This window comes from Labrus mixtus, chromosome 3, assembly GCF_963584025.1.
Source record: "Labrus mixtus chromosome 3, fLabMix1.1, whole genome shotgun sequence".
NCBI classification, from domain to species: Eukaryota; Metazoa; Chordata; class Actinopteri; order Labriformes; family Labridae; genus Labrus; species Labrus mixtus.
Window position 1 is genome coordinate 9,223,126 of NC_083614.1, and position 13,203 is coordinate 9,236,328.

The following is a 13,203-nucleotide window of genomic DNA, read 5'->3' on the forward strand; positions in this document are numbered from 1 at the left end:
AAAGGACTTTATAGTCATGGCTCCAAGAGCAGAAAAACAGTCTGTCTGGGACCAATCATAATGAGTTATCTGATGTGTGTGCATGTGTCTTGTCTGTCTGGATCTTAGATTTTTCTGGATCACTGAGGGTGTACAGAGGGAAGGAAGGGGGACTGGGGCAAAGGAGCTAAGTGATGGAGAGGAGAGGAGGCGGTCCAAAGACGTGTTGACTGTGCTTATCAGTGCCACCCACATATTTGCGAGTGCAATGGGGATGTTACCTGGAGCCTTTCCCCCCTGAACTGTGATGGTAATCAGTCTGCACTCAACGCCAAACTGCAAGAAGCCTGAACAGCCTGAAAAGACGTCAAAGTGAGACGGGATGTGTGGATAACAATCTGAGTGATACGGCAGAATGGTAGGACGTGCTGAAAAAAATAACACGGCATTGAGGCTATAGGGCACGGGGAATGATTAGGTTCTTATTCTCTGTGACATAAACATGACTATACCCATTTTCAGCTTGGTGTTTGTGTTAATGTGTGTACTTATTGGTAAAATCATCACTACCAAAAAGAGGTAATTAAAGTGTATTTACGGTTTTGCACTTATGGTCCATCCCCTTTATTGGTGTTCTCCTTGTGGTGAAAGTGTTGGGCTCAAACTGATGGCGTGGCCTTTTTTGTTGTTAATTAATGCAAGTTGTTTATTCAAGTCACGAGCTGAAAAGACCCTGAGTGGATTTGGAATATGTCATTGTAATAACTGCACCTTTGTTTGTTTTTTTGCTGTGTCACTTTACACAGAAGAAGGCTGCAGTAACAACAGGCCGTTAACTTAACCAACCATTTATAATTCAAAACGTTTTTACTGGAAAATTATCGGCAGAGGTCTCCTCCTCTCTGCAATAAAACTGAAGTATGTGATTATAACCAGCAAAGCAGCAACCTCTGCTTTGCCATATCAGACCAATATGAAGTGCAACAGACTGCAGTTCATCAAATATCCACTTGAGGCTGGCTGCAAAAGCCAATTTACCCCCATTAAGGACTTTTTAAAAAGACAATTTTTAAAGGATTTAAAGGACCATTTCTGTATTGGATAGAACTGTGCGAGGGAAGCATTTGTTTTAAACACATCCATTTTGATTGCTAAGAGTTATGCATATATTTGTTAAATTAGAGGAGAGCTGATTAACAGGTAAGCGCATAGCTGTTTGTCAGGAGGCTTAAGGCTTTAGATTAGATTAGAAAACTTTATTTCTATTTTCAGACATCATTTACAATATGGAGACTGCCAACATTTGACTTCAAATTGCCTCGAAGGATGTTGTTACTGAGCCTGTGTCCATGTTTTATACAGTATAAGTGTCGCCCCAATGCTCTTTGGCAGGGCTTAAGGAGCTGTCAGCTGAGCTGTGGTTAGCTCTAGCTCACTAATTAAATCTTCATCCAGTTAAATTATACAATCCAAAATAATTGAGTGACATTGGATACTAAGAAATAACTCATCTGGAACTGTTAAATGTCATAATGACAGCAATTGCATATAAAACTGATAAATGGGCATTTTGCAGTGAACATTAAAATGAAACAGCAAAATCAAACTAAACTGAGTCGGGTACAGCCCTACATATTTGATAATGGTAAATCCATACAAAAGACCATGAGCATGCTAAAATAAAGCCCTTGCTGTCTTTGTGTGTGCAGTTTGTCTTGTGTGTCAGCTCAGCTCATATCTGACACTATGTTCTCTGTGCCTGGTGAGCTCCTCCAGCTCGAGTCACTCACACAAGATAACTGTGAATTCCAGCTGATAAAACAATCATCTGCTCTGCCTCACCCTGATTCAGAGCAAGTGGCTTCGTTTGATGTTTGCTTTTGGTGAGCTAGATTACAGAAAGATGGCCGATTGGCGATACCACCAGCCCCTTTTATTTATTTTCCACCCAATCGCCCGACTGTATGCCCTGACAGGCCTCTTGTTTTGTTTCAGATTTTAGCTACCACTGGGGAACAAGGTGTATACCATAGCGCCAAGCTTTACATCCATGTGGTGGAGGACTGTAAAGAAAGGTGCAAAAAGGCCTCTGACAGAAGGAACATGTGGAAAAATGTTCAAACTTTATACCTACATGCTGAACCAGAGAGGGGGGAACAGAACGGATCACTCCAAAATGAGGTCATTGTTTTGGTAGAGCTTAAGTGGCAAAACACCAACACCTTCAGGTCGATAGTCAGCTGACAAAAATATATTTTGCCTCATAATCCCAGGAGGGCTATACATGGATGAAATTTCAGCAGCAAGTCGGGTCTGCAGGAGAGCTCACTCTGACTGTAACTCTCATTTGTTTTCTTGCTCTAAGATTAGATCCTCTTTATTCAATCTAGTGGAATTTTGTGAAAATGTGAACTTTATTGTGCTGTTATTTGACACATATCCTACCTGGAAGCACAGGCTTTAGGAAAACCAGCCAAGAACAGTCACTTTATTCGTCCTATTCCAAGATACTGAGCCTGGTCTGTCTCGCCTTTAGAGGCCCACATGGGTATTAGTGAGAAAAAGGGCTTCTGTTACTTTGATCAGGACCACTAAAGCTGATGTCATTGTCATTCTTCATTTCAGACAAATGTGAATAACACTTCAAAAGTTAACAAAACGTATTGTACGCACGAGCCAGTTTGAACGCTGGTCATTTTCTGGGAGAGAAAAGGCGAGTTAGGACCCCGTGACACAAACAGCCCACTGTCTAGAAGAACGTAAAGTAAGAATCCAGATTATCATAAAAATATTTCAGTTTCAAATCACAGAAGAGCTATGCAGAAATAATATGCTGAGCCAATGCTAGGTGGGCGTTGTCTGGGGGAGGTCTCGTTTGAAAATACTCAAGAAAAAAAGACACACAAGCGTTCCTACTTGCTGAAATATAAAAGCAGCATGAGCACCATGAATGTGTGAACAAACCGATGGCAATCCGCCAAGAAGTGTTTGAGATGGCTGACTTATCTCGCCATTTAGACAGCATGGTTAAAAAGTCTGAGATGCTCCTTTTAGGATGTCTTTCCTTTCCATGTTTATCATGCCCTCTGAGACAACTCTGTCTCTTTAAACTATATATACATAATACAAAATGAAACCTGAGTGTAGAGTCTGCTTCAACACTGGCTATGAGACTCTTTAAGTATTATCATGTAAGAAGAACAGGTACTCTTCCAATGTGTTACCGCTTTCTTCTCAATCAACATCCTCCTCAGTCTCTTTGCCTTTACCATTAAGAAAATACTGTTAAAACTAAGCTAAACATCTCACTTCTTTATCGTTCCCTTTAGCTATTTTCATTTACTTTTCGATCAATAACAAGTTCATTTTTTTCCTGATTAAATAAATGATGTAACCTACGATCTACTGGATTCCATTTTTCTTTCAAAATCAAAACTGGTCCGTATCCAAACAGGAAGTAAAGTACCATTAGCCTAAGACAGTTCATTGATACAAAATAAAAGCATGACAAAAACTGATTTGAAAATGCAAAATCATGCTCTTAAAAATGTGATTAAGCGCAATTAACTATTGAAATATGGTGATTCAACATGTTTTTTTTTTATCGTTTGACAGCCCTAATTGTTTTGTATTTGAATTGCATATTTCATTTTTCCTAAGTTCAAGGATAGTAGGAGTTTTGACCTCGACTTGCTTTCTCTACTGTTTCATGTTGAGAGCCATACAGCTGTTATTTCTAGTTACGAGTTCTAACTATAAGCAGTTTGACATATTTTACTCTTGCTGTGGATGCTTCAGGATCAGAGGAAATTTGACTAACTCATCATTAAGCTTGCTTCAGTGTGTTAAATTTTCACTTCAGCAGTTTTGAACACATGGCTTGTACATCACTGGAATACTATCAACAATATTATTGTGGCTAATTCTAGCTTTAGGCTACTGGAATGGCATATTAGCATATTTTCTCCCTCTGGTGTGTTATTCCACGCTGACTGCATGACCTGTAAATGTGAGGGTATTCCAGACGACGCACGGTGCACAGTCACTGCTGAGGTGTTCTGTTGCACTTAATAACTCAGCTTTGGCGTGGAAATTGGCCAGGGGCCAAAGTGTGTATTCTGAGTCAAGGCCAGCTGTGCATTTCTTTCTGTGGCTAACAGTTCATACCCCTTAGTTAATACCCATACAGAATGGGTTCACCGGGGCGGGCAGGAAACGATTCATTGCTCGCACGTCTTTACTGAAAATACGGACAATCTGCAAGCCCCAACTTTCACACATGGATGTGAAAGAGATGTGAACCAGGCCTCACACATCGCAGCTGCAGGATGTGTGTCTGCCTGTGTGTGTGTGTGTGTGAAACTGTCTGAAATTGACCATGTGATCCCCTTTCTGCGCACATGCGTTCATGCAGAGCATGTGCAACAGCATATGTATTCCCATACCTGGTAAAGGCTGGGCTTTGCAGACACTTAGTAAGCAGTCACTGGGGCACAACATGTTCTTCAGCAGCTTCTAACACAAAGCAGGGAGTCCAACAGCAGAAAATAGCACCTCTTGTCCTGCAAGCCATCAATCAAAACTTCCAAATACGTTCTGTTCTGAGGCCCAGACACCACATCCTCACCCATCAGCAGAGGTGAGGAGGAGAAAATCTACATAGTCACAGACTGACCAGCCACCTCTCTGCTGACTCTGAAAACAAGCAAAGGATGTACGCATGCCAAAGCAAACAGGGAGAATCAGCCATAACTGAGAGTGGAAACAATCTTACATCTTCCACTTTTGACAAATGAAAGGGATCAAACCACTGACACTAAAGGACTACTGTTTGGTTACATGTTTAGTTTTGAATACAATAAAAATGTACATTAAAGTGTCAGCTTAGACAGTGTTTCAGGGGGAAAGTGTGAGATGTTCACTGTATGTTCATTTGACTGAGACCGTGAGGGGTGGGGGGTGGGAGGGGTAGAAGGGTTGTTTCAGGGGACATGAGGTGGGTGGTTTGGGGGGGGGATTGTTTGACCATTGGTTTATCTCTGTATAAATGTTGTACCTTTATTGAATGAATGGTGTCTATAAAAACTTCATCACAAAAAAGCTTTTGTATGAATAAAAAAAAAGCAGGATAATGTCGTACTTTAGAAGTGCTTTTACCTGTGGTGCTTTTTTCATTTAACATTCAGGTCTATACAAATTCATATTAACGACATCATGGTGTTTGATTTTAGTCAGCAACTTCACAAATCTTTCTCTGGGCGTCACCTCAAACATCATCTCCGCTCAGGATTTTAATTTTGAATGAGTTTCTTTTTCGTTTGATTTTCTGTTGTTTATAAAGTTCTACCATCCGTCAGCGATAAACCTCCTGTTTGTCTGCTCAGCCTTAGTAACCATTTAACCACTAATCAGCAAAAACCCTCCATCACATATGTTTACTCTCTCTGGTCAACAAACCACTTTTGGATGATGCAACCCTGCTTGAAATTCTTTCGGGGGAAAGTTGACACAACCTGCTTCTTGACATTTCAGAATAATGTCTTCAAGCTAAAAATGATTTCAGTCTGTGGACGTCTAAAAGTGGATCATTGTCATTGTATGTAATTTAGCAGGATATCTCTAAACACACTCTTGCAAACATGAAACTGCATGATCCAACAAAAATAAGAGGAATTGGTACAAACTCCTCATACACAATGAGAGAGGAGGAACACACTTTTCTGGAAGAGTGGTTTGAGAAATGTTGTGGTCTATTTTTCTATGAAGCTGGGATTCACTGTATGTATTCTAACAAGCGACACACTTTTTTAAAAGCACAGTTTACACCTTAAGGTGTTTTAATAGTCAGTGTTAGGAAAGTGTTCCTTTATTATGTATTGTGTATTTCTATGGTTTGGAAAAGACTGTTATTAGGAAGTAAAAGACACCTACTGGATGAGAAAAACCTTTATCCTTCAAAGTTAATTTTATTTCAGTTGGCTCCGTAAATGAGGAATGGGCTTAAGTGTGACTGATGAAGGTACCTCATGAAGGTCAGTTAGACTGAAACGTTGCCTTCCTCATTATCCTTAAGCATGACAGTTAAAGTATAAAGCATAAAGTTTGACATGTTCCTTTTAACAGCCTCCAGAGCATTCTTGCCCAAATATGAGCAACTATGTTAATCATTTTAAGATGCCCTTTAAAGTTTTAATTCCTTTTTTTCCACTGGATCATCCCCGCTTAGTGTCATGAGAGATTACGGGCAGATAGTATCAATGAGACCAGGCTGTGACGCACTCTGTGCCCTCCAACACAGTCTGGTCCAAGGCAAAGCACTCAGGAGGAGGCTGCTTGTGTCCCAACAGGACAATCCGTGCCCACCACCCCAGGTGCAATCAAGGACAGAGAGGGAGTGGGCAGAGTGTCCGAGTGTCCTTCGAGGGATCTTATCTTATCAAAAGCAGAAATCTCCACTCACAGAATGAGTGTCCAGCAGGGTCACTTAATCTCAACCAGAGCCACAGTGACCTTCTGCAGCCAAGGCTGTAGGCAGAGGAACAGACAGCTGGATTCCTGCCTCCTCCACACAAGGCCTCACTTGACCATGGAGGTGATGGGTTACCAACAGCTGGATAAACTGATGTGCAGAGATGGATTTCACAGACCCTCAAAGTCAAGGTTTTACTGATTTATGTGTCACAGTTATTCAGTGAATGGTCATTTCAAAGAAAACTGTTTCTTTTACATCTTTGTGGGAAAAATACTGAAACACTTCTTACATTTTAAAATGATTCATTTTAAGTTTTAAAAAGAAACTCCAGGAATTTCAAAATAAGCATTTCAAATCAGATTTACAGAATTCACAGAAGTGTCTCTGCATTTGACCTTAATGACTGTGACGTTCAGATATCAATGATTCCAGTTTCAATCATCAGAACAACAATTACAAACATCAACAACAGAATTCCTCCATGTTGAAAAAAATGACTAATAAATCAGTCCTCACATTTAACATTGTTTCCTGGTACAACTTTCTCACTGAAAAGCCCAAGAAAAAGCTCACTGGAATCATCAAACATGCTGCTGCAATCACCTAAATCCAACTGTCAGAACTTAGCATGCGTGCAGCAGAAAGGAAAGCGGTCTGCGTCACTGAGGACTCTTCACATCCCCTTCTGCACTCGTTTCAACTGCTCCCCTCATGCAGCCGTTTCAGAGTGGCATTGGCTAAAAAGAAAAGTTGCAGAACCTTTTTTATTTCCACAGCTATATGCATTTTAACAAGGCTAGATAAACACTACTTTTTAACTTGCGCTTCCTGTGCTTTCACCTTTTTATGGAACATTTGATGAGAGATGGGACAGATCCGATTCAAAATCTGTATCGCTTCCGATATTGACGTAATTTATATATGCTTAAAATTGTATTCCGATAAATTATAAAATTGATTGTAGATCTCAAATATTGTGTAAGAAGGTAAATGATTATTTAGATCAGATGAGATTTTATCTTAGGCACCAAAGATGTAATTTTAGATCAGATCAAAAACAATCATTTCAATAATTTCTCCTACAATACAATAATAGATATCTCTATTTTCTTTATTTTTAATGTATAGGACCTAATTTGCCTTTTGTATATTTAGTTATGTGTCTCTTGCAGGGCTGCAGGGGGTGCTGAGGTTAGAGCTGTTGCTTCACAGTGAGGAGGTTCATGGTTCAAATCCCTGTCGCACAGGAGTGTGGAGTTTGCATGTTCTCCCCGTGCATGCGTGGGTTCAGTCCGGGTACTCCAGCTTCCTCTCACAGTCCAAAGACACGCTCGTTAGATTAGCTGGTGACTCAAAAAATTGCCCGTAGGTGTGTATGTGAGTGTGACTGATTGTCTGTCTCTACATGTAAGCTCTGACTGGCAAATAGTCCAGGTTGTGCCCCGCCTCTCGCCCAATGACAGCAGGGATCGGCAGTCATTTCTGTATTTACCAGCTGATGCAGCACGCTCACACACACACTGTGTGTCTGTATATCGGGCCTTGGCAATGTTAAACTCTACATCAGCAGCAAAATTACAATGGCAAGTCTATACATGCTGCTTTTCTCACTGATGTGACTGAGGGGGATGGGAATCTCGGACAGTTTTCAAATCCAGACACAGCGGTTTTTTGGTTTTTTTTAAAAGCCGTGGGCCAATGATTCATTTAGAAACTATGGCTAACTCTGAAAAGACCTGCCATGAGACATGCTGCATCACACCTTAAGACAGGGAGGGGTATCAAAGCTGGCATAGGTTAAACGTTTTCAGGACGTGTGCTAACAGAGTTTAAATTAGATAACCAAAGAAATCTACATTAAACAAAAAAGCAGTTGGATAATATCTATGAGTGTATGTGTTTTAAGTCATTTGATTTTACATTATGCTGCATTTTATCCTGGTTTCTAACAACAGACAAAGAAAGCATGGGTACATCATGGAATGGGGGAGTAAATGGTGTAATAAAATAAAGAAAATAGAGAGAATGTTGTTGCTGTTGTTGCTGACTAGCTTGCAGCATTTTAGTGGTATGAGCTTGTAACGCTGCCTATTCTCAAGACGTGGGTGAACATCACTGTGAAACTTGTGACCTGCCTTTCTGCCCAGCTTTGGCCTGGAGCCTTCCTCTAAGCAAAAGGAAAATGAATTAAAGGCTTTATCAGGGTATCTGCCTTAAATAGAACCAATAAGTGTAGTAGAAATATCCAGTGCAGCAGTTTTTACTTGTTTTTTCAGGTTAAACAATAAAAATATCAAGACGATGAGAGGGCAGATCATCTCTCATTGTGGTTAGATTTCAAAGTCTAATTTCTACTGTTTTATTGAAAGGTTTATTATTGTGGTAGACAATATAATTCCTAGTTTAGCTCTCAGTCTAAGGATGACTCACTTCTGCCGGGGTGTTGTCTGGTCCCTCTGGAGCATGTCCTCTCAGGTTGATGATGTGGACCTCCTGGGGGAGGCTGGTGGTGCCCCTGCTTGCACAGCCTGACAGGGCGGTGAAGCTCTTCAGCATGGCCTGCACCGGGTGGCCTATGCCCACTGGCAGAAGCTCACATGGGCTGCGAAACAAAGGCCCTACAAGAAAAAGAAGCAGAGTTTAAATTTTAATCAAACTGATGGGAGCTGCAGTGCTTTAACAGATCAAATTCTGTTGAGAAAAGTCTTCTGAGTCTGCTATTGGAGCTGCAGAAAAACTGAAAACTCTGGGACTAATACCTCAAGATAAAATTGGAAACTCTCTGCAGCCTGTTCCACATCTCTGCAAAGGGCACGTGGCTCAAGGCTACATTATCTGCGAGACAATATCTCAGTCAATGTTATTGAGATCCTTTTTCTTTTAAAGAGAAATCTGATGTTTTATGGGTGCAATTGTACATTAAAGGGGACATATTATGAAAAATCCACTTTTACACAGAGAAAAATGCTCCGTTTCAAATTAAAAAAAACACCCTCCCCACCTCCTCTGGTGCTTGATTCATGTTATATTTTGACCAAAGCACAGCACAGATGTTTAATTTAGACCACAAGGGACTGTTTGAAAAGGTGGAAAAGGGGAATAATATGTATTAATAATATATATATAATATAATAATATATCCTCTTTAAGAAAATTGGTAAATCGGTTTGTTGTGCTTCTATAAGAACATAATAACAACCAGTGTCTGTTAAAAACGGCTTTATTGTGGAACTGCAATAACTTGTGCAGCTAAGCAAGTAAAACTTAGATTTTACTGTCCATGACATTCTGTGAAAGGAAAAAGGATAGGGACTTTTGTCATCTCTTTCACTGATAGCAGAAGATCGTGAATACAAAAACAGTGAGTGAGCTCAGTCAATCGAGCACAGCACAGCAGGGTGTGAGGACACCGAGGCTCAGGACTGTACGAGTCTCTATCCATGTTTTGTCTACTTCTCAGTCGGCCATTATGATGTAACAAACAGTTCAGTGATCTGTGAACTACTTGATTTAAACACAGTGTTACCACTCTTTGTAGTTGCTAATTAACCATAATGCATTGCGATTAACTGACTTGAATAATGTTATTGATACTGCATTCCTCAGTATAAGTCTATTACCTGGATGATCACTCGTTTATGATCAGCTGCAAGTTGTCCATTTATTCCTGCCAATGGAAACCTACTAAGAAGTTTCTGTGAAACGATCTATTTCCCATTCTTACAGTAAGCAGCTGATGTTTAAGATTTTAATTTTTTTCATTTACTGAAGTAGTGAACAGGGTTTCCGCTGCATGATAACCTTATGGGATGGTTAGACTGTTTCAGGTATTAGTCAAGCCGTGAGGTAGAGAAAAATAATCATGGCTTTTAAAAAACTTATTTTAAATCCAACTTGCTATTCAACACAGCTTTCTCAGCCTGAAGACAACACAACACATATGCTATCACTTGTTCATGAAAATCTCCTTATTGATTTGGAGATAATTACATGGCTGGATAGCTAGATAGTCTCTTATCAAACACACTTGCCCTTCTAAGATGGCTGTTTTCACAAAAGTGCCATAACTAAGCTCAGCCGTCATCACATCTTTGTACATTCATATTGACTGTGCGAAGACGCAATACTGGTGTCCCAGTCTCTAAATTCACATTGCGTTTTCAGTGTTGCGGAAGCACGGCACAGCGGGATCTCCACATACACACACATCAGACATGCACACACACACACGGTGCTGCGCTCCCCTGCTTGCTCTGCTGAAGAGGTTGGATCACTTTGTCCCCACATTATGCCTCTGCAACATTTAGATTGAAGGCGATACATCACAGGGGCATAAATATCGGGGCTTGAAACGGCAGGGAGCCTGATAAATTATATCTACTGCATTCTAACCAAATTCAGTATTACTGATGATGAATCTTGCTGGCATAGCATAAGCTCTTTGACTTAAAGCTTTTATTAAAGTGGAAACATCTTCTGTTTCCAAGTCATATCTATGACCATTAACTGAAGTATTGAACAACCATTCAAGTGCATAAGAACTTTCAGATGGTAAAACTTATTTTAGGTGTTGGTCAAACCCTCAGGTGTTACCAATGGAAACAGAACAAAATACTTTCTGTTTTGATTTCAAAATGTATGAAGACATACATTTAAAAAAAAAGCCTGAGAACAGACATAATTTCATTGCCAATGTCTGCTTCACTTATTGTGCAAATAAGGAAAAAATAAGGAACCTGAATGAATGTTTAGAGAATTGCACTCAGCATCCAAAGCTTGCCTGATATGAAACAAGCCACAAGCTTCCAGGTGGCTCCACCACAGCCTGAGATCTTCCTGACCCGTACTGTAAACTCCTTTTACAGTTTACATCTGTGTGACCCACTTTAGCACATTCAGGGTGTAACTAGAGAACACACAAGGATACACCGCTCTAACATGAAGTCAGGGTGGCACAGCGCTGAGGTCTGAGAGAGGTAGCAAACATCTCTTTTCCATTAGAGAGTTGTGTATCCCCTGAGAAAGTCTGTGGCTTGGTTTTTTCTCGGGGTCAGACCTCATGTTTTACCCCGCAGCTTTATGCCAGCCGATGCTTGCTCACATTTCAAAACACATCACCCTAAACACGCAATGGCTGCCAATGGCAATCAGATGGAACATTTGGAAATCATTAAAGTGTGAGTGAAAGACAGTTAGATAAAAATGTTAAATTCTCCCCAACTGACTCCAAAAACACGGAGCCTCAGCAGCAGTGGGGTACAGCTGGGGGGAATTCTTCATTTAAACCCAGAACACATAGCTATTGTTTTCTCGTTCTGGCCGTCCAATAAGCCTAAATTATATCAGCATAAAGCCGGAGATCATATGTGGCATAGCTCTTCTCTCTTCTACTTGTTGTAGAAAAAACACAGAGGCTTTATTGTTACCATATTCGTCTCTTGAGACAAATCCTGAACCCTTGACAGATGTCTCAACCTGGACTTTATTGCTGTCTCTTGATGCTTGTGAATAAGCTCCAGGTCCAGAGAGATTATTTTTTGAATCTCTAATGGGGAACACATATATTTAAAATCTTACTACAGCGATAAATAAGAGGACGAGGCTTAATGGCAAAAACCTGTGGTGCATCAGCATTTCAACTCCCGCCCACCGCTCCTCCCTCCCTTTTCCTCCCAAAGGGCCGAAGTCTATTCCCTCTCTACCCATGTCATCAAGCTTCCCTCCCACAAACACGTCTGAGGGCACTCCAACTCACTTTTTCCCCTCACACACGGAGAATAACAAACAACTGCCAGACAAACAAAGAAACGTAGTTCTTTCTGGGAGACTGCCAAAAGATTACACATTGGGGGATGATCCGATTTTTTATTTTCTTTAGATTGGTTGGAAATACTTCAGAAAAAGGAGGCGTGTGGGAGAAAAGGGTACCACAAGGATAGAGAAGTAGGACATGGTTCATGGTATTGTTTTTGCAGAGCTGAAGAAAGGGTTATATCTGTCATTCCCTGTCTGCAATGTTTTACTCCAGACCTATAAATCTAAGAAAATATAGCCAAGGCTTTTAAACATTTTCCAACATATTCATTGTCCCCAGATGATAATTACTGACTACTTTTGTGACCTCTGTTTCCTTTGTTCTGCATCATTGGGCAAAATAACTAACACTTCAAACCGTAAGGTATCTTTACAACTCATGTTTAAAATATTCTTTTAAAAAAAAAAATCTGCAACATGGTCCGCATGTGATGAACCTTGATGTTTTGAATGAACCACATTGATCTATTGCCACCACCAAGCTAATATTTCCACTTTGACCAGGACAAGTTAAAGTCTTACAGGTAACCTGCCACTTTGTTAAGGTAACTCATGCTCCACAGAGGATGTAATCTTCATGGGGGGGGCTGTGGCTCAGTAGGTAGAGTTGATCATCTCACAATCGGATGGTTGAGTGTTCGATCCCCAGCTCCCTGCAGCCACATGTCCACTTCGTTGTTTCCGCTGCTTCGGCGTATGAATAGTTAATACAGATCATCTTACATGGCCATCAGTGTGTGAAAGTGCTTTGAGTGGTCAGAAGACTAGAAAAGTGCGATACAAGCTCAAGTCCATTCACCATTTACCTTGTCCATTCAAATTTTCAATAGGACATGAACTGGAGGGATAAACTACTCGAGGCAAAAGGTCATCCAGCACTTGGAAATGTTTAGGAATATACAAGGAGATGATAGAGACTATCATGAAGCGATCTGTTG

General features: G+C 40.5%; 1 protein-coding gene across 1 annotated transcript in view; it reads right to left on the bottom strand.

The window, feature by feature from the left end:
• The window catches only part of tgfbr3 (transforming growth factor, beta receptor III), a 79,474-nt gene that overhangs the window by 44,024 nt on the left and 22,247 nt on the right, over positions 1-13,203 (bottom strand). Inside the window, exon 3 of the mRNA XM_061030608.1 lies at positions 8,882-9,069. Coding sequence (XP_060886591.1) covers positions 8,882-9,069 — 188 coding nt within the window. The remainder of the gene's footprint in view (positions 1-8,881; positions 9,070-13,203) is intronic.